General features: G+C 42.5%; 1 protein-coding gene across 7 annotated transcripts in view; it reads left to right on the forward strand.

The window, feature by feature from the left end:
- Positions 1 to 26908, forward strand: part of ABI1 (abl interactor 1) — a 112906-nt gene that overhangs the window by 41517 nt on the left and 44481 nt on the right. For all 7 annotated transcript variants that reach the window (XM_062211161.1, XM_062211155.1, XM_062211157.1 and 4 more), the window contains exon 2: positions 3455 to 3622. In XM_062211161.1, coding sequence (XP_062067145.1) covers positions 3455 to 3622 — 168 coding nt within the window. The remainder of the gene's footprint in view (positions 1 to 3454; positions 3623 to 26908) is intronic.

A 26908-nucleotide genomic window follows, 5' to 3' on the forward strand; every position in this document is an offset into this window, starting at 1 on the left:
ATGGTAACTTTGGCTTTGGCAAGGATTTTTAAATTATGGTACAAAAATATGAAATAAAAAATTAGCAAGTTATCTATATTTGTAGCATTTATGATGATGTTTTCCAGTATTTATACATGTGGAATGGCTAAATCAAGCTAGTTATATATTGCCTCACATGCTTACCAGTCTTTTATAGTAAGAACCTGAAAATTTACTTAATCAATTTTCAAGTATCCAATACATTGTTATTAACTATAATCAATATATAACTAACTATATACTTTTTGATACAAAGGTTGTCCAAAATGTATCCTGACCTAAATCTGAAGCCAGCTGGCAGTCCTGGTTCTTTTTCATGGAGAGTGGTGTAGAGATCATAATCTGGATAATAATAGGTTGGGCTGTAAGTCATTATTTTGGGTCCTTTTTAATTGGACAGAGCTAGGATATTAAGATACGATAAATACGTCTAGATTAAAACTGATACTTTGAGTTTAAAACCAGAGCTGCAGGATTTTTTTCTTTATCCTGGTTCTTTATATATCAGAATCTCTTTTGAGCCATGCCAAAAATACCAGTTTTCACTGACGTGTACCCAATTAGTGATGTGCCATATCCCACTCTATACACCCAAAAGTCTTAGACTAATAATTTCAGTAATGCTGACAAACAGCTTAAATTTTCCCTACACCCACCTTTTTTCAATTATTTCTGTCCTAAGGATAAGTCTCAGTTAGAATGTACAGTCAAATTTTGAAGTCACTTTTAGAGCAGTTTCTCTCTGGTAAAACTGTTAATTAGATACACAGTTATTAGGCTCATATGACTAATTTTACATTTAATTTGGGGAAATTCCTTTTGAAAATTCAGTTTCATATAGTAGTTATATAAATTATTTACATAGTTCCAAAGACAAGTCTTGGTAATAAAGTATATTGAAAGAATTCTGTCTTGGGGTCAGAGCTGTGGCGCGTGCTTTGGTCCCTGCACCCGTGTGGGAGACCCACAAGAAGCTTCTGGCTCCTTGCTTCAGCATGACCCAGCCCTGACCATTGTGGCCATTTTGGGAGTGAACCAGTGAATGGAAGATCTCTCTCTTTCTCTCCCCTTCTCTCTCTGTATTTCTTTCTATATTTGAAAGGCAGAGTTGCAGAAAGAGAGAGAGAGAGAGACAGACAGAGAGTGAGTGAGTCTTCCATCTGCTGGTCCACTCCCCCAAATGGCCACAACGGCTAGAGCTGGGCCGACCTAAAACCAGGAGCCTGGAACTTCTTCTGGGTCTCTGACATGGGTTCAGGGGCCCAAGGACTTGGGCCATCTACTGCTTTCCCAGGCCATGGCAGAGAGCTGGATCAGAAGTGGAGCAGCCGTGACTTGAACTGGCTCTCACATGGAATGCTGGCACTACAGGTGGCGGCTTTACCACAGCATTGGCCCCATAAAAAAAAAAAATCTTAAAAAAAAAAAAAAAAAAAGGAATTCTCTCTTCTATCTGTGTTTCTTCTGATCTTTTTGCCTGCCCCTCCATATATAATTTTTTAAATGTCATGATTTATCCTTTCCTTTAAATGATATGCATATATTTTTCTCTGTTAATTAATAGCATACTGTACTCATTTTTTCAGTGCCTTTTATTTACCTTAGCAATATTTTGGATGCCATGTAATAGTGGTAATAGAGATACTCCTTGAGTATTCTTTTTGATAGTATAGTGTGGCATTGTGTGTTAATATAATAATTAATTCAACTAATCCCCTACTGATGATTGTATGAGTTGTTTCCAGTCTTGTGCTATTACAGATAGTGCTGCAATGAATAACCGTATGCAGGTCTTTTTGTATTTTTGTCAGTGATTCTATGAGATACATTCCTAAAAGTGGCCTTACCTGTGCAGAAAGTGAAGTTATATCCAATCTTGCTAGAGATCAGTGTGTCAGAGTTTTTCCTAACAATTTTGCTGGGTACTTTTTCAGGCTTGTATATTTGCTATTTGGGTAGGTGATAAATAGAATTTATTGGTTTGCATTTGCATTTCTTTTCCATAGTTAGCAAGATTGAATATTTTTTCAAATGGTTAAGAGTGGTTGCATTGTGTTTTTTGTGAGTTATTAGATCTGCATTCCATTTTTTCTGTATATTATTTGATTTTTTTCATCTTTGGATTATATGTTAATGATACTGACTCATTGTAATGTAAGTTGCTGATTTCCCCCTTTTCCCCATATGTAGTTGATTTGCCACTTTTCTGACTTTGTTCTTTTTCAAAGACACTTTTAAGTATTTGAGAAGCAAGGAGAAAGAGACAGAGACAGACAGACATGGAAAGATTTTATGTCTGCTGGTTTACTCCAGATACCCACAACAGCCCAGTTTGGGCCAGACCAAAGCCGGGATTCAAGAACTCAATCTGCTCAGGTAGCAGAGACTCAAGTCCTTGAACCATCACTGCTGCCTGGCAGGTGTTAACAGGAAGCTGGAATTGGAAGTGGAGCTGGGACTCAAACCCAGACACTTAATGCCCACCCCATACTTTGGTGTTTGAGGACTTCTTGCTACTTGATCAAGATATATATACCAGAGTTTCGGAACTAGGAGGAGTAAGGGACTGGGGCATAGGATTCACCATAGTTTTTGTGAGGATGGGAAGCTTGATCATAATAGATAACAAGGAATTTGGATTACTGATGGGGATTTCATGGGAACAGAAATAGAAAAAGGGGTTGATTTAACTCCTGCCATTGTCATTGTTAGTGGCTTGAGAGTTTGGGGCTTTATTTTTTTTTTTATTTTTTTTATTTTTGACAGGCAGAGTGGACAGTGAGAGAGAGAGACAGAGAGAAAGGTCTTCCTTTTGCCGTTGGTTCACTCTCCGATGGCCGCCACAGTAGGCGCGTTGTGGCCTGCGCACCGCGCTTATCCGATGGCAGGAGCCAGGTGCTTCTCCTGGTCTCCCATGGGGTGCAGGGCCCAAGCACTTGGGCCATCCTCCACTGCACTCCCTGGCCACAGCAGAGAGCTGGCCTGGAAGGGGGGCAACCGGGACAGGATCGGTGCCCCGACCGGGACTAGAACCCGGTGTGCCGGCGCCGCAAGGTGGAGGATTAGCCTAGTGAGCCGCGGCACCGGCCGAGAGTTTGGGGCTTTAAAGACTTAATGCATTGAACCGATAGTTGGATGGGGTTGAGGCATGAGAACCAGCTGTTACTGGGTACTTTGATTATAGTCACCTTTTTTCAAGTGGATCTCAGTGGGTGGGCTGTTTAGGAGGGAGTTGTTCCCAGCTAGCAGATAGAGATTTTTGCATGGTTTAGTACTGTCTTGAGACTGTCTTCGATTGGTGCAATGTTTTGTCTTTTAATTTCAACTAGACTTTTCTATTATAAAAATTAATTATAACCTTGCCTTTCTGTAGATTCTATGTTTGAGTGTTAACTTTAATAAATATTGGTTTATTTTCTTCTTACTCTTTCAGGCTACAGACAAGAGAAAAGCTTTAGAAGAGACCAAAGCCTACACAACCCAATCTCTAGCTAGTGTTGCTTATCAGATAAATGCACTGGCCAACAATGTACTCCAATTGCTGGACATTCAAGCCTCCCAGCTTCGGAGAATGGAGTCTTCCATCAATCATATCTCACAGGTATGTTTGTAAACAGTTTTAAGGTACCATTTGATCAACTGGCAGTATATATTGTAGTAGGTTGCCTGGAGATCTAGATTCCTTTCTCATGTTTTTAACTAATTATACTAAATATCTTATTTAGCTTCAATTTTGAGTTCATTCTGTTTTTTTCTTATTGTGGTGAAAAAAAAGAAAAAGTTTGCCATTTGGGCAGTTTTAACCATTTTTTACTGTACAGTTCATTGGTGTTAAATACATTGCTTTTCAACTGTAACCACTATTCTACTTTTCTATGAACTTTTTTTGAGGTAAAATAAATGGCATGTAATTAAAGCAAACATTTTAAAAAAGCTTTGACTCACAAACCTACCCAGAGTCTAGTAATACATTCAACATAGTGAGCACCCTTCAGTATTTCCCCATGCTCCTTTTTTTTTTTTTTTTTTTTTGACAGGCAGAGTTAGACAGTGAGAGAGAGAGAAAGGTCTTTCTTCCATTGGTTCACCTCCCAAATGGCTGCTACGGCTGGTGCACTGCGCCGATCAGGAGCCAGGTGCTTCCTCCTGGTCTCCCATCCTCATGCTCCTTTGTAATATCCCTCTCTCTTATCCTCTGCATTCAGACTTTGTTACTATGGATAGTGTACATTTGCTAGAATTTTAAATGAATGGAATCATACAGCATGTACTATGTTTTGGGATTATGAGTATGGTTTCTTTTATCCAATATAGTTATTTTGAGATTCATTCAAGTTGTATGTAAAAATAATTTGCTCCTTTTTATTTTTTTTGTTTTTTACCTTTTTTTTTTAAGATTTATTTATTTATTTATTTGAGAGGTAGAGTTACAGACAGTGAGAGGGAGGGATAGAGAGAGAGGTCTTCCATCCGCTGGTTCACTCCCCATATGGCTGCAGCGGCTGGAGCTGCGCCAATCTGAAGCCATGAGCCTCTTCTGGGTCTCCCATGTGGATGCAGGGGCCCAAGGACCTGGGCCATCCTCCACTGCTTTCCTAGGCCATTGCAGAGAGCTGGATGGGAAGAGGAGCTGCCAGGACCAGAACCGGTGCCCATATGGGATGCTGGCGCCGCAGGCGGAAGATTAACCCACTGTGCCACAGTGCTGGCCCCGCTACTTTTTATTGTTGAGTAGTTTCCATTGTTGACACATTTTGTTGATCTGGCCACAAGTTGAGGAAATTTGGATTGTATTCAGATTTTGAGTGTTATAAATAAAACTTCATGGATATCTGTGTACAAATGCTTTTATTTCTTTGGGGTAGATACCTTTGAATAGGATAGTCTACATAGTAAATGTCTGTTTATAAAAAAATCACCAAATTATTTTACAGAGTGGTTATATCATTAGTCTTGGTTTTCTGAGAGTTCTTATCTGAAGTGGATGGTGGATGTTGTCAAATATATTTTTGTATCTGTTTAAATGAGCATGCTTAAAAATAAAATTAGGGCCCAGTATTAAGATGCAGCAAGTTAAACTGCTGCCTGCAACACTGGGCGCTGGTTTGAGTCCCAGCTGCTCCATTTCCTGTCTGGCTCCCTGCTAATGTGCCTGGAAGATGGCTCACCTGCCATCCACATGGGAGACCCAGGCTCCTGGCTTCAGCCTGGTCCATCCGTTGTGGCCATTTGAGGAGTGAACCAGTGGATGGAAGATCTCTATATCTCTTGCTCTCTCTAACTCTGCCTCTGGTTCACTTTTGGAAGTTCAGGGCCAGTGTCAAGAACTGGGAACTTATCCAGGTTTCTCATGTTTGTGGCAGAATCTCAATTACTTGAGCCATCATCTCTGCCTCCCACAGTCTACATTGCCAGGAAGTTGGAGTCAGGAGCTGGGTATCCAACCAGGCACTCCAATGTAAGACACAGATGTCTTAACTACTAGGCTGAACATTCATCCAGATAATTTTGAAAAGCCTGTTAATATGATAAGTTAAATTGATTTTTTTGTTTATTTGTTTCTGAATGTTAAACTGGCTGTCTTTCGTGGGATAAATCCAACTTGATCTTGATATATTATCAATTTTATTTGCTCAAATTTTGTAATTTTCTATACTCTGTGCTCTTGAGGGTTATTGGTCTGTAGTTTTCATGTAATGTCATTATCTGATTTTGGTGTCATTGTAATGTGATTTTATAGAAGATACTGGACAATATTATGTTTAGATTATATTCCATTTGAGAATTTTCTTGGGGAGATTTTTAACTGTGTATTTAATTTCTTTAGTAGAGATACAGGTCTATTCAATTTATTTGTTTTTTTTCTTGAATGAACTTCTTGTGTTTATAGGAATTTAGCCATTTTATAGAAGTCTTCAGGTTTGTTTATATAAATCTGCTCATACATTCCCCCTTCCCTTTATTATATGTAGAATTTGTAGTGATGTCACATTATTTATTTATTTATTTATTTATTTAAAGATTAGTTATTTGTTTGAGAGGCAGAGAGAAAGAATCACTCTAAAAATGGCCACAACAACCAGAGCTGGAGCTGCACCAATCTGAAGCCAGGAGCATCTTCTGGTATCCCACGTGGGTGCGGGGTCCCAGGCACTTGGGCCATCTTCCACTGCTTTCCCAGGCCACAGCAGAGAGCTGGATCGGAAGAGGAGCAGCCAGGACTAGAACCGACACCCATATGGGATGCCAACACTGCAGGCAGAGGATTAACCTATTCCGTCACAGCACCAGCCCCAATCTTGGGTTTCTAACCTCCAGCATTGTGAGAAAAGAAATTTCTGTTGCGTAAGCTAATCCATCTGTTTTACTTAGTTAGGATTGTCCTGAAAAACCATTTGCAGTACTTTTGCATCATCTTTGGCACTATGACTTTTATACTTTTTTGTCAGCTCATATGGCTATAATCTTTGTAATGGAACATTCAATAATGGCAGATTGAGGAGTGTCATTCAGAAAGAAAGACAAGATATGATGAGTTAGAGTGCAAAAGGTAGAAGCATTCAGCAGCACTCACTTAGTCAGCTGGTTTACCATGAGAAAAATACACTAACTTCATTCAGTTAGATTCATGTGTATGTCGGCTATGTCTAAGATGAACTATGCTATGCCAGGCTGTGAAATGGCCACCAAAGATATCCAGGTCCTGATCTCTGGAAATGGGAGTGTTACCTCGTATGGCCAAGGAGCTTTGCAGATATAAATTAAAGATCAGGAGATAGGGAGATTATCCTGGATTATGCAGTGATCCATAAATATAATCACACATGCCCTGTAAAGAGAGAGAAAGAGGAGAAACTGACACAGAATAGAAAGTGAGAGGGAAACAGGAGCCAAGTTTGGAATGACGTGGTGACAAGTCATAGACTGTCAATTGCTGCCTGAAGCTGGAAGCAGCAAGAAAACAGATTTTTCCTGGAGCCTTCCGAGGGCATATGACCTGGCTGACTCTTTGCTTTAGTTTTGTGAGACTTAGTTCAGATTTTTGGTCTCTAGAATTCTATGATGATAAATTTCTGTAGTTTTAAGCCACTAAATTTATGAAAATTAGTTAAATAACAGTGGGAAAATAATATTGGTACTTTAATAAAATCACCTATAAATGTGCTATGACTATATTTGTATGAATATTTGGCAGATGTTGATTCTTTGTCATCTTCATGAAATAAACTAAAATTGTATTTTTAAAGGATTTAGAATGGTATAATATTCATGTGGCTCAGTGGGTTAAAGCCCTGGCCTGAAGCACCACATCCCATATGGGCGCCGGTTCTAATCCCGGCTGCTCCTCTTCCAATCCAGCTCTCTGCTATGGCCTGAGAAAGCAGTAGAAGATGGCCCAAGTCCTTGGGTCCCTTTACCCACATGGGAGACCCTGAAGAAGCTCCTGGCTTCAGATTGGCGCAGCTCCGGCCATTGCGGCCATCTGGGGAGGGAACCAGCGGATGGAAGACCTCTCTCTCTGTCTCTAACTCTCTCTGTATCTCTGTCTTTCAAATAAATCTTTAAAAAAAATTGTATAATATTCTTTTTAAAAAAATATTTATTTATTTTGAAAGAGAGGGAGAGAGAGAGAGAGAGAGAGAGAGATCTTCTAACCACTGATTCTTTCCTCAAATGGCCTCAAGGACTAGGGCTGGGCCAGGTTGGAGTTAGGAGTCAAGAACTTCATCTGGGTCTCCCATGTGGGTCCAGAGGCCCAAACACTTGGACCATTTTCCACTGCTTTCCCAGGCCATTAGCAGGGAGCTGGGTTGGAAGTGGAGCAGCTGGGACACAAACTGGCTGGTGCCCACATGGAATGTAGCTATCACAGCTATGCCACAGTGCTGGCCAGTGTGTAATATTCTTCAAATGATGAGGAAAGCATTTCTTGCCAAAGGGTTTTTTTGAAATAGTATTTTTTAAATTTACATCTTTGTTATTTTAAGATTGATATCGAACCTAAACTATTTCTAGCTTTCCTATTTTTGTTGTAAAAATATTGAGAACAAACAATAAAATGAGGTAGGGCAAACTTCCTTCTTCTTTAGAGGGAACAGAACTTTTATAAATTTAAATTAATTAAGCATTCTGGCAAAATTATTTTTATTTAAGAAAGAAAAAGAGAGTGGTTCCATGCACTGGTTTACTCCCTAAATGGCTACAGTGGGTAGGACTGGACCAGAATGAAGCCAAGAGCCAGGAACTCCATGTTGGTCTCCTACATGGGTGGCAGTGGCCCAAGTACTTAGGCCATCTTCTGCTCTTCTCCCAGGTTCATTAGTGAGAAGCTGGATTAGAAGCAGAACAGCAAGGACTTGAATTGGCACTCTGACATGGTATGCCCGTGTTGTAAGCAGCTGCTTAGCCCATTGTGCCACCACTCTGGCCCCCCATTCTGGCATACTCAGAATAGTTATTAAGAAGGCAAATTTAGGGGCTGGTACTTTGGCATTAAGTTGTCCAGTTTGGATCCAGCTCCCTGCTAATGTTCCTGGAAAAGCAGCGGAGGATGGCTCAAGTGCTTGGGCCCTGCACCGACCTGGGAGACCCGGAAGAAGCTCCTGGCTGGCTCCTGGCTTCAGCCTGGCCAGCCCTGGCCATTGGAGCCATTTGGGGAATGAACCAGTGGATGGAAGACCTCTCTCTCTGTAACTCTGCCTTTCAAATAAATAAAATAAATCTTTAAAAAAAAAAGAAGGCAAAATTATGGGATGAACAAGCTGTAGTAGAGAATAATACATTCCTCTCTGAATGTAAATATGTGTTTAGAACATATAAATGTTTATTTGGGGTTATCAAAGGAATAAACCTTGTCTTGGCACTAAACCTTATGATAGCTTTATCTAAAATAAAATGCTGCTTATTAGTGTATTGATAAACAGTTTCAAAATTAATTATTCATCTAGAAGTGTTTGTAACACCTAAATTACTGGAGTTTGGTTTTTAGTATTTTTTTTATGTTAGTTGTGGAGATTTATGAATGTTAGTTTTTTTTTACATATCTGGAGATATTTGAAGTAAATAAAAGTACTCTAAAATCTAACAGGCATTTCTGGTATCTGTTTTTCTTCCTTTTGTATCTCTGTCCCAACCCCTCTCCCCTCTTCTACTTGTCCTCCTTTCCTTCCCCTCACCTCCTTTTCTTTCAACATTTCCTGCCAAGGAAACACATTTTTGGCTAACATATACTTATAAGTTCAGTTTATTTATTTTTTTAAAGAACAAGTGTACTAAACATATCTTTTTTTTAAAGATGTATTTTATTTATTTGAATGAGAGTTACAGAAAGACAGACAGAAAGCAAATCTGCTGATTTGTTCCCCAAATGACTTCAATGGCTGGAGCTGGGCCTGACTGAAGCCAGAAGCCTGGAACTCCATCAGGGTCTCTAAGATGGGTGGCAAGGGCCCAAGCGCTTTCGCCATCTGCAGCTGCTTCCCAGGTACATTAGCATGGAGCTGGATTGGAAGTGAACTGGAACTGGCACCCAAATGGGATGCTGGCTTTGCAAGCAGCATCTTAACTGCATTAGAATGCTAGTCCCTGGGGCTGTCATTTATACAGTACCAGAGATTCATGGTATCAGAACAGTTATAGACTTTATTTGAATAATCATTCAGTGTGCAGTGCTCAGCAAGTTCATTTGTAGCTCATTGTAGGGCTGTGTGCCAGGCCTACCTCCCCCATTTTAGTCAATAAAGTTTTATTGGAACATAGCAATGTTCCTTTGTTTGCATATTGCTGCTACAGTGGCAGCATTGACTATTTATGACAGAAACCTTATGGCTTGCAGAGCCTAAATATTTACTCTTCGCTTTGTCCAGGAAAATTTGCCAACCCCTGATGCAGTGTTACTGAAACATTTATTTCCAAAAAGTTTTACAATAATCTTGGGATTTGACTCCAACTAAATACACCAAGTAACATGTTTTAAACCTTTTCAGGTGGCCTGTGCTGTGGCATAGCGGGTTAAAGCCCTGGCCTACAGTGCTGGCATCTCATATGGGTGTCAGTTCACATCCCAGCTGCTCCACTTCTGATCCAGCTCCCTGCTTGGTCACCTGCAGCTACGTGGGAGACCTGTAAGAAACTTTTGGCTTTTGCCTGGCTCAGCCCAGGTTGTTGTGGCCATTTGGGGCTGAACCAGCAGATGGAAGACCTCTCTCTGTGTAATACTACCTTTCAAATAAATAAAATAAAACAAAACATTATGTTTAAAATTTTTTTTTCGCCGGCGCTGTGGCTCAATAGGCTAATCCTCCACCTTGTGGTGCCGGCACACCAAGTTCTAGTCCTGGTTGGGGCACCGGATTCTGTCCCGGTTGCTCCTCTTCCAGGCCAGCTCTCTGCTGTGGCCCGGGAGTGCAGTAGAGGATGGCCCAAGTCCTTAGGCCCTGCACCCCATGGGAGACCAGGAGAAGCATCTGGCTCCTGCCTTCGGATCAGCGTGGTGCACTGGCCGCGGCGGCCATTGGAGGGTGAACCAACGGCAAAAGGAAGACCTTTCTCTCTGTCTCTCTGTCCACTCTGCCTGTCAAAAAAAAATTTTTTTAGGCCGGCGCCGTGGCTTAACAGGCTAATCCTCTGCCTTGCGGCGCCAGCACACTGGGTTCTAGTCCCGGTCAGGGCACCGGATTCTATCCCGGTTGCCCCTCTTCCAGGCCAGCTCTCTACTATGGCCCAGGAAGGCAGTGGAGGATAGCCCAAGTCCTTGGGCCCTGCACCCGCATGGGAGACCAGGAGAAGCACCTGGCTCCTGGCTTCGGATCAGCGAGATGTGCTGGCCGCAGCGGCCATTGGAGGGTGAACCAACGGCAAAAAGGAAGATCTTTCTCTCTGTCTCTCTCTCTCACTATCCACTCTGCCTGTCAAAAAAAAAAAAAAAAAAAAAATTAAAAAAAAATTTTTTTTTTTCAGGAGATTGATTTGCTGAAATTTATAAAGGAGCTTGAAATTGTGAGGAATAGGACTTGGGGCTTGTGCAGATTAATATTCTGATACAAGTTGTATGTGTTTATAGCTTCTTTCATACTATATTATACTCCACAAATAGAGGTGAGCTTGTTTAAGTAGAGATGGAAGAAGCTCCTTAAGGGGATTGGTATTGTTCTGACATCAACTGGAATACTACAGTGTACTTTTTACACTGACCGCCAGGGTTAATGCAGGCCCACAAACCCACTCCAAATGTGATAGCAATAGCATTTACAGTGTATTCTTTTGACCCACTGGGTACAAATCTGGATGGGTTCCCACAACCTACCTCAAGATTCGTTGTTTATTAGAAAGACTCACAGATTTTGGGGAAGCACTATATTTATGATTACAGTTTTATTTTAAAAGATACAGATTGAGAGTAGCGAAATGAAGAGATTTATAAGTCAGGGTCAGGGTGGAGCCAGGAAATAGTGTTTGTATGCCCTCTCCTTGTAGAATCTGGCCACGTAACCCTGCTGACAACATTAGTGGGTTCACCAGCCAGGAAGGAAGCTCCACCAGGCCCCACCAAATGTGTATTACAAGTTGGTAAAATATCATCTGAGTGGCTTACATTTTCCCTTTTAATTTTAATTACTTAAAAAAAGATTCATTTATGAAAGGCAGAGTTAGAGGGAGAGACAGGGAAAGGAAGACCTTCCACTCGCTTGTTCACTCCCCAATTGGCCACAACAGCCAGGGCTGGGCCAGGCTGAAGTCAGGAACAAGGAGCTTCATCTGGTTTCCCTATGTGTACAGGGGCCCAAGCACTTGGGCCATCTTCTGCTACTTTCCCAGGCATATTAGCAGGGAGCTGGATCAGAAATTGAGTAGCTGGGACTCGAACTGGCACCCATATGGGACACTGGAATGCAGGCACCTGCTTAACCCGCTATACCACAGCACTGGCCCCCAGGCTGCAATCTAAGATTATTAGATCTGGGAAGAATCAGGAAAATGTGACCAAACTTGAAGAGAAAAAATAATCAAGGGAGATGAAAGTTGAAGTGATGCACGTGTTGGACAAATGACCAGCCCTTTATTCAAGAACTTAAAACTTTCTGTGCTCGAAGGGAGTTTCAAGATGAAAATTCTGGTCTCACTCTTCAGTGTTGTTCTCATTCTGTAACCTGTGTTTAACAGTTTGCTGGGTTCTTGCTCAGGCATTACTCACTGTCTCCTTGGTGTGCTTCCTCCCTGGCAATGTGTTGCTTGTTCAGTTAATTCACGTGTCGCGGTCTGAGAAACAGAAACCACTCTAGCTGTTAGTATAAGTTAGATCTCCCTAAATAAATCGCATAACTTGCAAGAACAGAAACTACAGCCAATGGTGGTGTTATTGAAATTACCAAGTTTGGCCGGCGCCGTGGCTTAACAGGCTTATCCTCCGCCTTGCGGCGCCGGCACACCGGGTTCTAGTCCCGGTTGGGGCGCCGGATTCTATCCCGGTTGCCCCTCTTCCAGGCCAGCTCTCTGCTATGGCCCGGGAAGGCAGTGGAGGATGGCCCAAGTGCTTGGGCCCTGCACCCGCATGGGAGACCAGGAGAAGCACCTGGCTCCTGGCTTCGGATCAGCGAGATGTGCTGGCCGCAGCGGCCATTGGAGGGTGAACCAACGGCAAAAAGGAAGACCTTTCTCTCTGTCTCTCTCTCACTATCCACTCTGCCTGTCAAAAAAAAAAAAAAAAAAAAAAGAAATTACCAAGTTTAAGAACTTGATTCAGATTTCAAGCCAAGGCTTAGAAAGCATCTATAACTGTTGCTTCCTGAACTTCCTGTTGACAGTCTCCAAGCTAGTTACTGGGCATGGGACCACGAACCTAGCTGTTGCTACAAATGCAGTTGCCTGTGAACATCCAAAGAATTGGAGAATGGACACCTTGAGCACCACTTCTGTGAAAAATCTTACTAACTTGCTTGTCCATAGAAAGTAATATAAAGGGATAGTAAGAGATCTCCGTCTCACTTTGAATTTCCATATCTCATGAAAGTCTGTCTGTCATAGATCAGGAGTTGTATCCAGAAGCCTAATGGTGAGAGTAAGTGGAAAAATGTTGCTTTTAGCTTTTTAGGCACTGCAGACAAGGAGGCACTCTTGATGGGCTGACATTGTGGTACAGTGGGTTTCCACAGGCACCTGTTTGTGTCCTGACCACTCCACTTCTGATCCAGCTCTCTGCCTGTGGCCTGGGAAAAGCAGTGGAAGATGGCCCAAGTGCTTAGTCTCCTGCCACCCATGTAGGAGACCCAGATGAAGCTCATGGCTTTGGCCTGCCCTAGTGCTAGCCATTATGGCTACCTGGTGATTAAACCAGCAGATGAAAGATCTCTGTCTCTGTCTTTCCCTATCTCTCTCTCTAACTCTGACTTTCAAATTAAATAAATAAATCTTAAAAAAAAAAAAAAAAAAAAAAACCAAAACTTCATTTCAGAGGGGCTGGATGTCTAATATAAATACAGTACAGGGAAGCTTTTAGTGAATACTGTGTTGAATGAAAAGTACTTTGGGCATACAGTTTGAGGAGAACTGTAGAGGTAACATTTGAGTTTGGTCTTGAGGTCTATGTGTTTTTATGTTTTGTTCCTGGAGTACAGATACATCCTGTTATGAGTTAAGGATGTTAGACAAAGACATGGGTGGTCTTTTCAACGTGACTAGGATGGAGGGTGTAATGTTTGAATGAGGAACATGCCTGTAGGTTAGTTTGGAAGAACAAGTCTAATTCAGAATTCTATTTCATTTTCTTGGAGGATGAATGATGATTGATGTCAGGGGAGTGGATGGAATGCTTTTCTTTCTTCCTACTTCGTGCTGAGGCTGTGCAGCTCCTGATTAAGGGCAAGATGCTCAGCAGGAACAGAGCAGATAACAGTCCTCCTGAGCGCCATCAGGTGCAGAGTGACGGGAGGAGGTCGAGCCCAAGGAAAGACCGGGTCTCTTGGAGATTAGAGATTGTGCTTTCAAAGTGAACAGCAGACTGTCCTGCCTCTGTTCTGTGTGGTTTTGGACATTGGAATCACTCACGTCCGCACTGTGCCTCAGGGAAGCTTTCTATGGTGCCAGGGAAGCAACCCTCCAGTCCTCTCCCTGTGGATTACAAAGTTGAGGCTGAACCATTTCTTTGTTGTGTCCCAGGTCAGAGTATAACCAGGTACCTTCTCACCTCAGAGGTAAAATTGCTTTATTTTCAGAAAGGGACTTTGGTACCATCCTTCTAACTGTCCAGTTGTGACCAACAGCCAGTTTGGGAGTCTCCTTCCAATTCTCATGTACTTTTGGTTGTCGCCAAGCCATTCACCAGACTGCTGTTCAGACTTCCCTATCAGTTTGAGTCTTCACGGCAGCCTAATCTTGTTGAAAGCCGGGAAATCGTTTTTCACTTCGTATAGTTGTCTAAAGTTCTTGATTCCTTAGCGTGGCATGAAAAGCTCTTTGGTTTGTTTTCTTGTAGCTTTCTGTGATGCTCAGCTTTTTTTTTTTTTTTTTTGTAATATTCTTTTCAGTTAATCTGATTTTCATCTTTTTTTTCTTCTTAAAGATTTATTCATTTATTTGAAAGAGTCAAGGCAGAGAGAGAGGTCTTCCATCAACTGGCTTACTCCCTAGATGGCCGCAATGGCCGGCACTGCGCTGATCTGAAACCAGGAGCCAGGAGCTTCTTCTGGGTCTCCACCGCGGGTGCAGGGGCCGAAACATTTGGGCCATCTTTCCCAGGCCATAGCAGAGAGCTGGATCGAAAGTGGAGCAGCCAGGACTCAAACCGGCACCCATATGGGATGCCGGCACTGCAGGTACCTGCTATGCCACAGTGCTGGCCCCATTTTTTTTTTTTTTAATTAATTTATTTTTATTTGAAAGGCAGAGAGAAAGAAAGGAAAGATCCTCCATCTGTTAGTTCACCCCCTGGATGGTCTCAACAGCCAAGACTGGGCTGATCTGAAGCTAGGAGCCAGGAGCTTCTTCCTGGTCTCCTATGTGAGTGTAGGGACCCAGGGGCTTAGGCCATCTTCACCTGCTTTCTCAGGCACAGTAGCAGGGAACTGGATTGGAAGTGGAGCAGCCAGGACTCAAACCAGCAGTGCCCATTTGGGATGGTGCCTCCTTGGTTTTCCATAATCTGTTTGGCTACTCTGAAATTTTTTTTAAAGGATTTTTTTTTTTTAATTTGAAAGAGTTACAGAGAGAGAGAGAGTTCTTCCATCTGCTGGTTCACTCCCCAGGTGGCTGCAACGGCCAGAGCTGCTCTAATTCAAAGCCAGGAGTTTCTTCCATGCGGGTGCAGGGGCGCAAAGACTCAGGTCATCCTCTACTGCTTTCCCAGGCCATAGCAGAGAGCTGGATTGGCAGTGGAGCAGCCAGAACTAGAACCGGCGCCCATATGGGATGCCGGTGCTTCAGGCCAGGGCGTTAACCCACTGAGCCACAGCGCTGGCCCTGTTCTCTTTCTGCTCTGTCAGCACAAGCGCCATCTGAAGTCTTCACTGAGCAGCTCAGGGTAGCGTCTCTGGCGCTCTCTGTGCAGTACCAGCTAACTTGTGCGGTGATGATTGAGTGTGTGTGTCTCCCCTACCTCACTTAATCTTCTGAGGACCATGGCTCATTCATTTCTGTATCTTCAGTACACAGTACCTGGCCCATAAGTCACTTGGAAGATATTTTTGAATTGTCATTACAGCAGTGTGATAAAGTGTTCTCTGAAATCGTAAAAACCAGTGTTTGAGTCCCTGTTGTGCCACCCTGTGACTGGTTCACATTACCTAACTTCATTCAGTTTCGTTTCCTCTTACGCAGAATTGGGACAATTGTGCTGACCTAGCAGATTCGATAAGGCGTTGTACGTAGAGCATTTAGCCTGGCACCTGGTGATAGTGTTGGCACTATTAGTCATTGTATCCGTCACTCCTCCTCTCTCTCGTCAGCCTCTCTGGGGCTCCAGGCAGCATTTAAGTATGTTCATGTTTCCTAATCCTGCCCCTTCAGTGTGCTTCCCTCTTCTCTGCCAAACACATGTATGGATCAGGCCATTGTTACTGAAATTTGTTTCCTTCCACTCCCGGGACGTTGCTGTCCTGGGGCTCATCAATGATATCTGTGTTCCAGATCTAATAGTATTTGTTGTTGTTGCTGTTTCTATTACCTCATCCTTGTTGCTTTTATTTGTAGTCAATACTAAAGTTGCAATTATGTTTATTCGTGTGCATATTTAATTAAACCTCTTCTTTCATTACAGATAAGTGGAATGATGACAAGTTTAATCAAGTTTAAGAATGACCTGTTCTGTGTGTCACTACGTTTCTATTCTCTTCTGGCACGGAATAGATCAGAAGCCTTTGAATTGCTAGCACAGCACTTGAGAGGATCCAATGCAAACAAGGCATTGATATCAATTTTAAGATTCTCCATTTCAAAGAAAATAGTTGCACACTAGTGCAAAATTTGGATTATTGATTGGTTCAGAATCTTAAATGGGTTATTTCATGTGGCCATGAGAGGTATTTTTGCCTGCCGATTTCCTGAAAAATTAAAAATGTGGAGAATCTAAAGAATGGATGTAGTGAATTAGAATGTGTAATCATTACCAGTGTTCTCTACTCTCCCACAAATCCTTGCCATTTTTGTGAAATGACCAGGTGAGCGCTATTCAATAAGAAATAGACGTGTGAATTGACTTCTACCATTTAAAAAAAATTCCCTGTGCCTATTACTTTTATTAAAAATGCTCACTTCTATCAGATGATGTCATATCAGTCCTTAAACTTTGCTTTCAGGTTAAGGCCGGATGGTTAGGATGGTGTTGAAGCAAGTCTGACTTTGCTTTTCCTTGCCTTTATGGCTTTCTTTCTTTTCCTGTATTGCCTCAAACTCCATGCTTAAGGCATCCTCATTTATTTACTGTTCCAGCAGCATACCTTCACATACTGGCAAAGGTCTGCTGGAATGTTTGCCCCTCCCCCCCATTTCCTTTGACTAACCCCAGCTTATTCATTAGGCTTCAGCTTACCACTGCCTCATGAAAGCTTGTTCCTTCATCCCAGAAGCTAGGTTAGATCTTTTCATGTGCTGCCGTGTGTACCTTTGTGTGACAGATAACTTCTGTTTGATCTTGCTCATCTGTCTGCTCCCTCTCCCTGGTCCTTGCCTTGAGAAACTCACTTGTATGGCTCATGCCAGTGAGATTGGGAGACTTTGGCCTTTGTAGTTCAGCCAGTTAGGTATAGACAGCTGGAAAGAGGAAGGAAGATAAGCTCAGAACAGTACTTTTCCCGCATTCTTCCCTGTGAGATTGCTGTGGGCTGCAGAGTCCCAAGAAAGGTCCCTGCTACTTCCCAGGGGGCCTCTGTATGTGACTTTGTTTCCAGGTTCCAGGCCTCTTTGCTGCCCCTTGTGGTCATCTTGGATTTAGAGGTAGTGGTGGTCCTCCTGCTGCCAGCACTCATTCCTGGATGAGCCTTTGTGGTCCTCCTCTCCTGCATTCCTTCGTGTGTAGGTCCTCTGTCTGTAGTTCCCTTCTCTGTCTGCCTAGAAGTCGGATTCATATATCCCGCCATGTATTATAATGTGCGTTCTGTCTCTGATTTCATTTTACTTTGTTTGATTGATTGGAGCCAGAGGTACATGGAGAGCCAGGAACCTAATCCGGGCGGCACGAATGCGGTGACTTGCGTCTTTCCTGCTGCCTCCCAAGGTCTGCATTAGCAGGAAGGTGGAGTCAGAGCCAGTCCAGGAGCCCTGGTGTGGGACACAAATGGCTTAACCACCAGGCCGCACACACTGCTCTCAGAGCGTTTGGATTCCATGTCTCCTTAGCCTTCTTCATTCTGCATCAGCTTCTCAGTCATTGTCCTCCTCCGCCCCCACTTCACTTGAAAAGCAGAGTTACAGATAGAAAGATCTTCCATCTGCTGGTTCACTCCCCAGATAGCCACAATGGCTGGAGCTGCGCCGATCAGGAGCCAGGAGCTTCCTCTGGGTCTCCCATGCGGGGTCAGGGGCCCAAAGACTTGGCCATTTTCCACTGCTTTCCCAGGCCATAGCAGAGAGCTGCATCAGAAGTGGGGCAGCCAGGGCTCGAACCGGGACTCGAACTGGTGCCATTTGTGATGGTGGCATTGTAGACCGGGCTTTAACCCCCTGCACCACAGTGTGGGCCCCTCTCAGTCTTCTTTTAAACTTCCTTTAAAGACATCACCTGATATTGACACTGGAAAACTTACAGTCCAGTTATTTTGTAGAATGTCTCTTAGAATGGATATGTTTAATATTTCCTCATGATTATATTCGGGTGATAATATCATAGTGGACTTCTTAGAGCTTCCTGTTTACAAACTCTCATTTTCCTATTTTTTTACATTCTGAATCTCTACGTGGTTTTAGTTTGAAGACTTGAGAATCTGATTGTTAGGACAATGGCACAGTTTTGTCTATGGCGTGATGTGATCTACACCCTGACACCATCCTAGGCTCTAGCCCTGCCGCCATTGCTGGAAGCCAGGTGGCCTCGTGGCCCAACCACTGGTGTCGAGCTCCACCCCCATCCTAATGGGATTCGCTGCTCCTACTTCCCTTCCCTGCCCCCTTGTAAAATTTTAAAAGGACCTGTTCCTGAACATGTGGTTCCCTCCCTTCTCTCTCTCTGTCTCTCTCTCTTTCTTTCTCGGCTCTTCTCTCGCTTGCGCTCTCTCTCCCTCTCCGTCTCCTAAACTCTGTTTCTGTCTCCTTTTCTCTTTCTCCTTCCTTGCCCCTTCCCTCCGGTCTGCTGGGTTTTCCCCAATAAACCCTTTCCCTTACTTTGGTGTCTGGTGTGTTTTGTGAGGACCTTACACTGATAATCTTTAAAGTTAGAGGAAACCTGTAAAGAACTTGGCATGTACATCAAGGTATAGCTTCCCTAAATATATATTTTGTGAGAGATTGTCAAAACCTACTGTCATAGAAATTTTTTTTCAACTTTCCAGAAATAATTTAATTTGGTGCTGGCACAGTGGTGTAGTGGGTTGGACAGCTGCCGGTAATGTCGCTATCACATGTGGTTGCCTCTTGAACTCCTGGCTTTACCATTCCTAATCCAGTTCCCTGCTGGTGCACCTGGGTAAGCAGTGGAAGATGGCCCAACTGCTTAGGCCCCTGTACTCCTGTAGGAGAACCAGAGGGAGTTCTAGGCTCCTAGTTTTGGTCTGTCCCTGCCCCAGCTGTTGAGGCCCTTTGGAGAATGAACCAGCAGATGGAAGATCTAGCTCTCTGTCTCCCTCTCTCTTTCAAATAAAGTAAATAAATCTTAAAATAACATTTCTTTTGCTTAATTAGATCAACTCTAATTGAAACATTCTTTGTCTTCAGAATTCTGAATGGTTCTTGGGAACTTAAAAGGCATAAATAAATACAATTAATTGTGGCAGAATGTGTTTTAAAAATAGCCTTCAGAGTTAAAAACAAATTGTACACATTTCGTCTTTCAGTTTTAGTGCTGAAATACATTGAAAATCCTAAGGAAGGCAGTCAGAATCACTCTTCTAAGCTATTTTTAGAGGTCCCCCCCCAAAGCCGGTTTCCTTTCTAGCCACCTGCAGCTCTGTGTGCAATTGCACGTGTTTATTTTTTCAGATCATACCCTGTCCATCCTTGGCATGTGACTAGCTTCTCTTATGCTTTTGGCTTGTTTTTTTTGAAGGCCAAAGTGTAAGTCATAAAGTCTTCATTAAGTAGTTAAATTCATTTAAAGTATTTAAAAAATAAAATACAGCATCACTGTGGAATAAAAAGCTCTGTGCTTCTAGGACTCTTTTCATTATGGCTTATGTTGATACTAATATGTAATATACTAATATATAGAATACTGGCTTATCTTTTCCATTTTGCAACTTCTTTCTGGTTTTTAAGATTTATCTCTTATAATATATAACTGAATTTTTAAAAAATACACTGGTATTTCTTTTCAGGAGCATTTACTGCATTTGCATTTAATGTGGTTATTGACAAATTCAAATGAATCACCTTTAATTAGTGTTTTTTGCTAGTGTCATCTGTTTCTTTATTCTCCTTCCTTACCTTCTTTTGGATTCTGCGTGTATGCCCACTTTTGCTTGTGGTGAACCATTTCCTCTGGGATCTGTACATTTGGATTGCGGTCTCATCTCTGAGATCTCTGTGCAGCCTAAGGGAGTGTACCATCAGTGAGCTAAGTGTCTGGCGATGCTCTCAGAAGCCTGTTCTGTCAGGTGTTGGAGGGACACCGTCAGTCCAGGACTGTCCACTATGTTTGAACCTGACAGCTTCTGGAACATGCGACACTAGGTAGGCTACTTGCCTCCCCTGCTGCCTGTGTGCTGCACACAGCTCTGAAAAGTTCTGGAGATGAGACGTCTGACATGGATTTCACTGGGCTAAAATTACTATGTGGGTGGGACTGTGTTCCTTCCTTCTGGATGTTCTAGGGGAGAATCTGTTCCCTTGCCTTTTTTCAGCTTCCAGCGGCCTTCTGTGTTTTTTGGCTCATGGCCCCTTCCTCTGTCATTATGTCAGCAGTGGCCACTTGAGTGTTTTTCATATTGTGTCACCCTGAAGTGACACAATATGTGTCTTGCCACTCTATTTCCCGTATGAGGATCCTTTTCATTTTGTTGGCCCACCACGATAATCCCAGATAGCTAGCCAATCTCAGTACACTTAATCTGATCAAATCGTTCAGTCCCTGCAGCCATTAAGTTCCTTCAGTAAGCATGGGAGCGTTCTGCTTTGTCCCCGTGTGACCCCTTTGTTAGTGAGCAGCCAGCCCCTAGGGTAGCTGTGTCCTTATTGGTGTTTTCTAAGTGTTAGTCCTCTCGTCTTTCTGCTCTCCTTGGGTTTTCTTTCTTCTTTTTAGCATTTAACCATTTTCTAAAGATGCTGCCACAACATTTTTATGTAGTCTATAGGGGGATAACTTCAGGTTATCTAATGTGCCACATTGCCCCAGTTGGCTTTTAATATTACTAAAGTGTTGTTTATGAGGTCAGTTAGATGTAAAGTTGGTGGACTTTGTTTTCTTCTTATTTTTTTAAAATGTAGGATTTTTTTTTAAAAAAAGATATTTATTTTACTTGAAAGGCAGAGTTAGGCAGAGGCAGAGAGAGAGGTTCACTGGTTCACTCCCCAAATGTTGTCAGCAGCCGGAACCGCACCAGTCCAAAGCCAGGAGCTTCTTCGGGGTCTCCCATGTGAGTGTAGGGCCCCAAGGACTTGGGCCATCTTCCACTGCTTGCTTAGTCCATAGCAGAGAGCTGGATTGGAAGTGGAGCAGCCGGGACTCAAGCAGGCACCCATATGGGGTGCAGACACTGCAGGCGCTGGCTTTCCCGCTATACCACAGCTCCAGCCCCCCCCCCCCCATTATTTTTTAATTTAAAAAACTTTCAATTTAACCTGAGTGAAGATTGAGGTGAATCTGATCTTTGACTAGATGTATCGGTTAACTGTGGTTAAAAGGTTAAAACTGTCACTCAGTCTGCCTCACTTGTCCTGTCTTAGGCTGTGTCCCTGCTGCTCAGCCAGACAGGACCCTCTCACCATGCCCCGCCTCCTTTCTCTACTGCTGTGACATTGGTTCCTCCTGTGCTGCCTGACTCATCTGAGAGAGGCATGGTTATTCCGTGCCAGCTCTCACCAGCTCTCACCGCTGGGCTTAGCTTCACAACTGCTTCCCTCCCGCCCTTTGATAATGCATTGGCACTTCAGAAGGTTTGTGGGAACATTCGATTAAAAATCAGTTGGATGCAAAAGCTTTGAAATCGTTGCAGAGTTTTCTTCAGTATACTTTTTCCATGAAGTTTCTGAAGACCCCACTTAGGTGAATGCAGTTAAAATCCAATCAGAGCGACCTAAAGAATTACAGTGGAAAGCCAAATTCTAGGAGGCCCCCTGGTCTTGCTCTCTAGAGCACTTACATACAGTAAATACGGTCTCCCAGGCTTCTTACACATGTGACCATGTGTTTATGTATCCTCACTACGATCCCCCGCCCCCTTTTTAAAATCTTTAATTTTTATTTATTTTACCCCCCTCCTTTTTTTCTTGAAGATTTGTGAGACAGGGAGAGACAAAGAGGTCTTCCATCTGCTGGTTCACTCCCTAAATGGCCACAATGTCTATCCAAAGTCTGCCATGCAGGTGCAGAGGCCCAAGCACTTGGGCCACCTTCCACTGCTTTCCCAGGCCCATTAGCAGGAGCTGGATTGGAATTGGAGCAGCAGGCCTCCAGCCAGCATCCATATGGTATGCAGCCACTGCAGACAGTGGCTTCACTCACTAGGCCACAGGTGCCAGCCCTGCAACAATCCCTTTTTACAGATGAACAAACTGATGCACAAGGCTTGTGTGACTTGTTCAGGAGTATACAGCCTTTAAATGGCATTATTTGATCCAGTCCAGTCTGGTTTTAGAATCTGTTTATTTATTACTATTCTGTACTGTCCTTACTTTTAACCTGAAAATTTTTTTCTCTTACTAGTAATCCATTTCTCCTAGTTCCCAGGACAGCCATTGAGTTGTCTGTTTTGTCTCTAATTCCAGATTCTTTGTATGTAACTTGTCTTTTTATCTCTGGAAACTTAGGGAATAATCTGTCTTTTGAAATTTCACAGGGACATAACTTGGTATTGGTCTTTTAAAATGAAGTGGTCCCAGCACTTGGGAAGGTCTTTTCCATCTGGAGATAGGCTGCTGTGTTTCTGGGGTGTAAAGTTCTTTCTTTGCTGATTGGTTTTCTGCTCTATTTTCTGTTTTTTCTAGATACTGCAGTCAGGCATTAGGTTTTTTCTTTAATATTTTAGTATTCTTTTCCTTCCTATTTTTTTTTTTTTCTTGGACAGGCAGAGTGGATAGTGAGAGAGAGACAGAGAGAAAGGTCTTCCTTTTTGCCGTTGGTTCACCCTCCAATGGCCGCAGCGGTCGGCGTATCTCGGTGATCCGAAGCCAGGAGCCAGGTGCTTCTCCTGGTCTCCCATGCGGGTGCAGGGCCCAAGCACTTGGGCTATCCTCCACTGCACTCCCGGGCCATAGCAGAGAGCTGGCCTGGAAGAGGGGCAACCAGGATAGAATCCGGCACCCCAGCCGGGACTAGAACCTGGTGTGCCGGCGCCGCAAGGTGGAGGATTAGCCTGTTAAGCCACAGCGCTGGCCTCCTTCCTAATTTTTGTGTCTTTGGGATATTGGGATACTTTCTTATTTTACATTCCTACCAGCAGTGTATGAGGATTTTAGTTTTTCAACATCCTTACAAATTATTATTATTATTTTTTAAGATTTATTTATTTATTTCAAAGAGTTACACAGAGAAAGGAGAAGCAGAGAGAGAGTCTTCCATCCGCTGGTTCACTCCCCAGGTGGCCACAACAGTTGGAGCTGTGCCGATCAGAAGCCAGGAACCAGGAGCTTCTTCTGGGTCTTCCACATGGGTGCAGGGGTCCAAGCACTTGGGCCATCCTCTTACTGCTTTCCCAGGCCACAGCAAAGAGCGGGATTGGAAGAGGAACAGCCAGGTCTCGAACTGGCGCCCATATGGGATGCCGGTGCTTTAGGCCAGGGTGTTATCCCGCTGCATCACAGTGCCAGCCCCCTCCCCCATTTTTTTTAGATTATTATTATTATTATTATTATTAAAGTCATCTTAGTAAGTCTGAAGTGGTATCACATTGTGGTTTTGATTCTGGTCCTTCCTTTTTTATCATATAGAGCCTGGTGCTTTCAAATTCTAAAACTTGGGAAGGTTTTTTTTCTCTCTTAAAATAAATTGCATTGCTATGTACAGGTGATTTTTTTTTTTAAACCTTTATTTTTAAATGCCTAGCTGAGAACCCAGCCCAAGTCTCCTCCATGGGAGGTGGGCACTCAGCCACTTGAGTGCTCACCTATCACCTCCCAGGACCCACACCAGCAGGAAGCTGGGGTTGAGAGACTTGAACCTGTCGTCTCTGATATGGTGTGCAGTGTGTTCACTCTTGGGCCACACGTGCAGGTGTTTTAGGTTCTGGTTTCTTCTCTTCTGCTTAGTTAGCTACCTTGCCTCCATTTGCTTTCTGTTTTTCAGGGATTTGATGGGAGTTCTTGTCCCTTACCCTTCTTCTGTGTAGGGTGTTCTGTAGTTTGTCTTAAGTTCTTAAATAGGTAGGAAGGAGACAGAAAAACATTAATTACGTGTGGGTCAACGTGTTAAATGAAAGTTCCAGTTTTTCCTGGGATAAAGTACTTTAGAATAATCCTGACCCAAGTGTTTTCTGTTTTTTCCATCAAGAGTCTGATTTTCAGCTCACTTTCTCTAAATAGACTTATTCTACAGTGTGTATATATAGGTCATTCTGAATGAAGTTAACTAGGAAATGATTGGGACCTTGTTTCAAGCTTATTGAACAAAGCTCTGTAACACAGAATTTTGGGCTTAGAGCCATTTTCAGAGTCTGGTCCAAATGAGCAGTGACAGAGATTGTCTCTTTCTTGGCTGAAGGCTTCCTCTGTGTAGCCCGTCTCAGGGCGCCTTTACACTTCTCATGCCCTTTTTATTCCCCTCTCTCATTTCCATTCAGGGCAAAAGGATTTCGGTTTTAATTCTGTAGTTATTTTTTCAGCAAATGTTTATTGTGTTTTTATTTATATACAAGATTGTTAGGTTGAAACCCAAACTTTTTGTCCTCTGTAGTGGCTGTGGTAGAGATAGGCCTTCTAAATGTTATTGCAGAAAACATGTGAAATGTTAAATATTGTTGCCAAGTCATGCTTCTTTCCTCTCTGCCTTTCTATTTTTGATTATAGGAAGGGGTTTTTTATTTTTGAAGATCTTGAAAAGAAGCATATGTATTATTTTCCTGAAAATGACAATGGAAAGGAAAGAGAACACAATTAAAAACAGTATATTTCTAGATAGTAGTTTAAAAAAATTATATCCTAGAAGATAATTTTGAAATGTCGACTGTTTATGATACTTGTCATTTTGTTGCTGTGTTCTTTTTGGGAAATCATGTTTTCTTCTCTAAATAGGATTCCTTTAGGATATTTTAAAAATTTCTTTAGAACTTTTGCTTACCATGTAATTGAATTCCCAATCTGCTCATATTTATAAAAGGCTGGCTTGGCCATTTAAAAAGAAATTGTGAGGTTTGGCTCCTTAATTTTCATATTCTTTTCTTTAGCTTTTGTTATGAGTAGAGTTCGGCTTATTTTGATTTTTGCTGTTTACATTTTATCTAACCTGTAAGCGCTTGTATTTTCATGCCTCTTTGCTTTTGTTTGTGTTGCTCCTGGTACTTGGATTTTCTTCTTTTACTCCTCTCCTTTTTTTCTCTTTGACCTGCTTAATATGGCTGGCTAAAATGAGATTTCTTTTTTATGGAATCTTTTGATGCTGCTTCAGGAATATTAATCATTTCTCTTTCCTCTGTTTGCACTTTTGTACAATTAAAGACTTTTAAAAAATTATCTGGGGGTCTTCGCTGTGGCATAGTGGGTAAAGCGGCTGCCTGCGGTGCTGCCATCCCATATAGGTGCTGGAACGGGTCCTGGCTCCTCCACTTCCGATCTAGCTCTCTGCTATGGCCTGGGATAGCAGTATCCCTGTGGGAGACCCGGAGGAAGCTCCTGTCTCCTGGCTTCGGATCAGCACAGCTCCGGCCGTTGTGGCCATTTGGGGGTGAACCAGTGGAGGGAAGACCTCTCTCTCTGCCTCTCCTTCTCTCTCTATGTAACTCTGACTTTCAAATAAATAAATCTTTTTAAAAAAATGGCACTGTCCCCCCCCAATATTATCTTATTCTTAATAAATTTAAAAGAGTATATGTAACATATATAATTAGATACATAACAATAAAACAAACATGTGAATATACTACCAAAACTAAGCACTAGAAAATGATGAATTCTGTATCTTTTACTTGTGTGTTTCTCTCTGTGCCCAGAAGGGGATGTTGTTTATTACTGTTTCCTTATTTAAAATTTATTTTTTTAAATTTTATCTTATTTGAAAGCAAAAGACAGAGAGCTGTGCTCAAGTAGTGTTTTGACACTGTGTCAAAAGTCCATTCTACCCTTAAATTTTTTTAAATCACATTTATGTATTCCTAAACATGCTCTTTCATGTCTTTAGGATTACTAAGGTGAATTAATGCTGTGTGTGGTTTAGCATGGCTTAGTTTTTAAATTCAACCTTATAATTTCTACGGTTTATCTGTATTGCATACAGTTCATAGTAGTTTTTTTCATTCTCATTAATATATAATATTTCAAGTATAAAGATACCATTTATTTTCACTTGCATTTAATGGATCTGCAATTTATTTTTTCCTATAATATGTGGTTGGGATCCATTCTCAGAGTTTCTTTCGTTCTTTCTTTTTTTTTTTTTTGAAGATTTATTTATTTTACTTGAAAGTCAGAGTTGCACATAGAGAGAAGGAGAGGCAGAGAGAGAGAGGTGTTCTTTTTTTTTTTTTAACTTTTATTTAATGAATATAAATTTCCAGTGTACAGCTTATGGATTACAATGGCTTCCCCCTCCCATAACTTCCCTCTAGAGAGAGGTGTTCTATCCGCTGGTTCACTCCCCAACTGGCCGAAACGGCTGGAGCTGCACCGATCTGAAGCCAGGAGATTTTTCCAGGTCTCCACGCAACTCCAGGGGCCCAAGGACCTGGGCCATCTTCTACTGCTTTCCCAGGCCATAGCAGAGAGCTGGATTGCAAGTGGAGCAGCCGGGACTCGAACTGGTGCCCATATGGGATGCTGGCTCTGCAGGTGGCGGCTTTCCTTGCTATGCCACAGCACTGGCCTCTCAGAGTTTCTTTCTAAATTGTAAACTAGGTGATCTTATCGACTGTGCCATTGCTGTATAACTAAGTTTGCTTGTAAG

This window comes from Lepus europaeus, chromosome 14 (genome assembly GCF_033115175.1).
Source record: "Lepus europaeus isolate LE1 chromosome 14, mLepTim1.pri, whole genome shotgun sequence".
NCBI lineage: Eukaryota > Metazoa > Chordata > Mammalia > Lagomorpha > Leporidae > Lepus > Lepus europaeus.